The 4,061-nt window shown below is 45.6% G+C and overlaps 1 protein-coding gene across 1 annotated transcript in view; it reads left to right on the top strand.

Moving 5' to 3' along the window:
* The window catches only part of LOC106529122 (microtubule-actin cross-linking factor 1), a gene marked incomplete at its 3' end in the record, with an annotated part of 60,084 nt that overhangs the window by 2,445 nt on the left and 53,578 nt on the right, over positions 1-4,061 (top strand). The window contains 1 exon segment of the mRNA XM_014024462.1: positions 3,031-3,261. Coding sequence (XP_013879916.1) covers positions 3,039-3,261 — 223 coding nt within the window.

Genomic DNA, 4,061 nt, shown 5'->3' with positions numbered 1-4,061 from the left:
GAGTAAGAGAGCATTAGCATGTAAGTAAATATTAGCTTTCCATTTTTTTTTCAGTAAGAGGTTTTTATTTAATAGCATTTTTGGACAAAAAAATCCCAATATATCGCCTTGCTTATAGTATCGCAATATATCGGGATATATCGTATCGTGACCCCTCTGTCATGATATGTATCGTATCGCCAAATTCTTGTCAATACACAGGCCTACAAAAATGTAATTAATTCCAAAAATCTTTTCAGGACCCCACCTTGATGTTTCGGGACCCCACTTTGGGTCCCGACCCCAACTTTGGGAGACAGTGCTGTAGAGTGTTAACGAGCTATAGTGTTAAATAATTTTACTCAATTTATTGTTGATTTTGACACTAAAATGAATAAATGAACTCTGAGAAGTTGACACTGGCTAATAGAGCACATTTTACACTAATTTKGAGTTGGACCAAATATTATATGAAACAGAGTTAAATTCAACTCTAGGTGTTAAAATGACACTCTGTTTTTTTACTGTGTACAGAACCAGCACAGTTTCAGTTGTGGACCCGGGCTGAGCTGAGGGATGCTGGGAGTTGTTTCAGCTGCAGGAGGTCTCTGAGCAGATGTTTATTTCTTCAGTTTACATCAGGAAGTTGGTTCTGAWCTGACTCAAACATTAACTTTTGAGTTAATCGGACAAACCAGACGACAGATTAGCTGTTCTTGTTGACCCAGCTTCCTGTCAGTCTCCTCAGAGTTCCGCAGAACCGACCCACATACGGTTTATTCCTCTGACTCAGTCCGTCTATGCCGGACTGGACCCGCTCCCACAGTTTATGTGCTGAACGAGTGAGTCTGCAGACAAATCTAAACAGATGGCCTCCGAGGCCGAGGCGTCACAGAAGCAGCAGAGTGAGAAAAACACAAAAGAAAAACAGACGAACACGAGGAGCAGAGACGAGACCCCTCGTCTTTTCACAGCAACATTCCTGCTGCTGATTGGCTGGATCGGCCGAGCAGTAGAACACCGGACCCTGATTCAAGCAGTGAGCGTGAATCAGCTGCAAGAGGTGGTTTGGTGGCGTTATGAGTAGTCAGMATCTTACCTGCAGCGGATGGCAATCAGAGCATGTTTATAGTGAGACCCTGAGACACGATGCTGTGTAATTTAAACTTTAACATTTCAGCTGCTTGTGTACTGCGCTCGTTTTCTGTCACTAAAGGTTTTTGAATCCAGGTCTCACAGCGGGGGTCTTGGACCAACACTGTGAAATTATGTGTGTAACTGCTGCTCCTCCACATCAAGGGGAACCAGGTGGTTTGTCTGGTACAGACACCTCCCTARGAAGGTGTTCTGGACATGTCCAACTGAGAGGAGACCCCAGAGGAGACCCTGGACATGATGAACAGACTGTCTGAGCTGGTCTGGGGACACCTTAGAGTCCTCCCAGAAGGGCTGGAAGAGGTGGAGAGGTCTGGACCCATTGATCCAGCTGCTGACCATGACTGAGACCTGACGCTAGGATGGACGGATGTATGATGGATGTTTGAGGGATGATAGATGATGGATGATGGTTGGATGATGGTTAGATGATGGTTGGATGATGGTTGGATGATGGATGAATGGATGTATGATGGATGTATGAGGGATGATTGATGATGACGTGATAGATGATGGATGATGGATGTATGATGGATGCATGAGGGATGATGGATGATGACGTGATAGATGATGGATGATGGTTGGATGATGGATGTATGAGGGATGATGGATGATGAATTGATGGATGATGGTTGGATAATGGATGGATGATGGGATGATGGATGGATGGATGGATGGATGATGGTTGGATGATGCTTGGATGATGGATGGTTGGATGAAGGTTGGATGATGGATGAATGGATGGATGATGGATGGTTGGATGATGGTTGGTTGGATGATGGATGAATGGATGGATGATGGTTGGATAATGTATGGATGAATGGATGATGGTTGGATGATGGTTGAATGATGGATGATGTCATATGTTAAGTTTATAATCTTGTATTCTGAGTTTCAGACTTTATACATCAGATAAATTAAACTGTTCTGACGTCACAAACTTCTTATTTTACTTTGTTTTTAGTAAAAGTTTGTTTCCTCTGGTTCTCAGTCCAACACATGAAGGAGCCACACTGCAGGCAGACAGGAAGTGATGTCACAGCTGCTGGTTCTGGTTTCTCCCCTCACGTTAATAACACGGTGTGGCTCTGAAGCCTCCGTTCTGACTCTATTTATAAATCGTTTTGGTTTCAGAGCCACTGACTCAGTGTCAGCGAGCAGCGGGGCGGCAGGCACACGCCACAGAACCGCAGGGAATTCTGGGAAGGCTTTACCCTCCTCCTGCCAGCGCTGATGGGGACACGGGGGGGTCAGGAAGCGGGGGGTTAACTTCAGGACCAGCAGGAGCTCAGGAGGAAAACACAGCTGCTGGGTTTGGTTTACAGATCAGAACAGWAACATCAGACCAGTCCACGACCCGGTTCCATGGAATCTGACAGGAACAGAGTCCGGTCTGCTGGGCAGGACCAGGACTTTGTCTTTTTAAGGATTAAACTGTTTGTTTTTAACCCCGCTGTTCAGTCAATGATGGGGCTTTTATTTTGAAGGATGAAACTCTGCAAAAAGAAAGAAAGTAAAGTTTGATTTGGTGTCAGAATGATGGACTCGGGTCTTTGGAAACATTTAGTCGACTCGGTCGGCTCAGTTTATCGATCTGCTGATGGACAGATCTGAGCATCAGGTCTCCAGAGTCCAGGAGGACATTTTCCACCTCCGTCAGCTGAGCTGATGTCAGACCTGATGGAGGGATGAGCTGCAGACTGTGGAGGACAGAATCCAGAACTTTTTCACCTGATCAGAGAAGCAGCCGTACTCCTCTGAGCTTAACGCTGATGACTTTCTGTCCTGACCTTGTTTTTGTTTTTGTTTYGTTAAYGGTGGATTCTCTTCATAACAAACTTTCATCATTTCATGTGTAACCAGACGACCTGAGCGTCTCCTCCTCTCCTCCTGCAGGAGGTGACATGGAGTCGTCGGAYGACGACACCCTGAGCGAGCGCTCCTGCGTCAGCGAGCCGTCTTTTCGCAGCGAGCGCTCCGGCGGCTCGTTGTCTCCGTGCACRTCGGGACTCGTGGGACCGCCGGGGGACACGCTGCCCTGGAACCTGTCCAAACACGAGAGGAGGAAGAGGAAGAGCCAGGACTCGGTGCTGGACCCGGCGGAGCGGGCCGTGGTCCGTGTGGCAGGTGAGGACTCGGGGCTCTTATTGTGGCGGTCTCTGGGTCTCCATCACTCAGCATGACGCTTCCACCTCCGTGCTCAGCAGCTGTTAGCGTTCTGAGGTTGGAACCGTTCATGTTGGAGACGTTCATATTTACAGCTTGAAGAGGTTTTTCTCTTTTTTTATACTTCACATTTTGTCAGACGTGGATGTTCAGACTCTGTCTCGTCTCGTTTTGATGACATCACAGTTTATTTATTTCCTCTGACCTGGTTTTACGCTGCGGAGGAGGCTGGAATGTGGAAGCTGAATAAACGAGGCTGTTTTCCCAGCAGGCTGCAGTTTAAACATCCAGAGTGAGGGAAACTGTGTCACAGATGCTCCTGTCTGTTTTTSTTGGAGGAAATAAAAGCTCAGAGGAACAGCAGCAGAGTTTTTCACAATAAGAGCAGAAAAAGACGCTGTGCTGACCGGACTGAACCGGACTGTGAGCCTGAATATTTCAGAGTCGACACTCAGCTGCTGGGTTTTCTGTCTGAACGACCTCCAGTTTCTGTTCAACATCAGTTTGGATTAAACAGACAGGATGCTGGTAATTTATTATAACTGCTCCATTCTTTAACAGTTTACTCTGGTTTTATTAAATTATTTATCACTTTGAGTTTGTTATATTTTCACTAACAGGCATTAAAACAAACTCAAAGTAAAGAAAATTAAAAATAATCCTTTTCATGTCTTTCAAAATGTCACCATAATCTCTGACTTTAACATTAAAATGCAGTTTAGAAAAAAAGGGACATTATTTAAACTGTGAAAACTAATAAT

The sequence above is a fragment of the Austrofundulus limnaeus genome, unplaced genomic scaffold (genome assembly GCF_001266775.1).
Source record: "Austrofundulus limnaeus strain Quisiro unplaced genomic scaffold, Austrofundulus_limnaeus-1.0 Scaffold424, whole genome shotgun sequence".
Lineage (NCBI taxonomy): Eukaryota > Metazoa > Chordata > Actinopteri > Cyprinodontiformes > Rivulidae > Austrofundulus > Austrofundulus limnaeus.
This window is presented reverse-complemented; position numbering and strand designations above follow the sequence as displayed.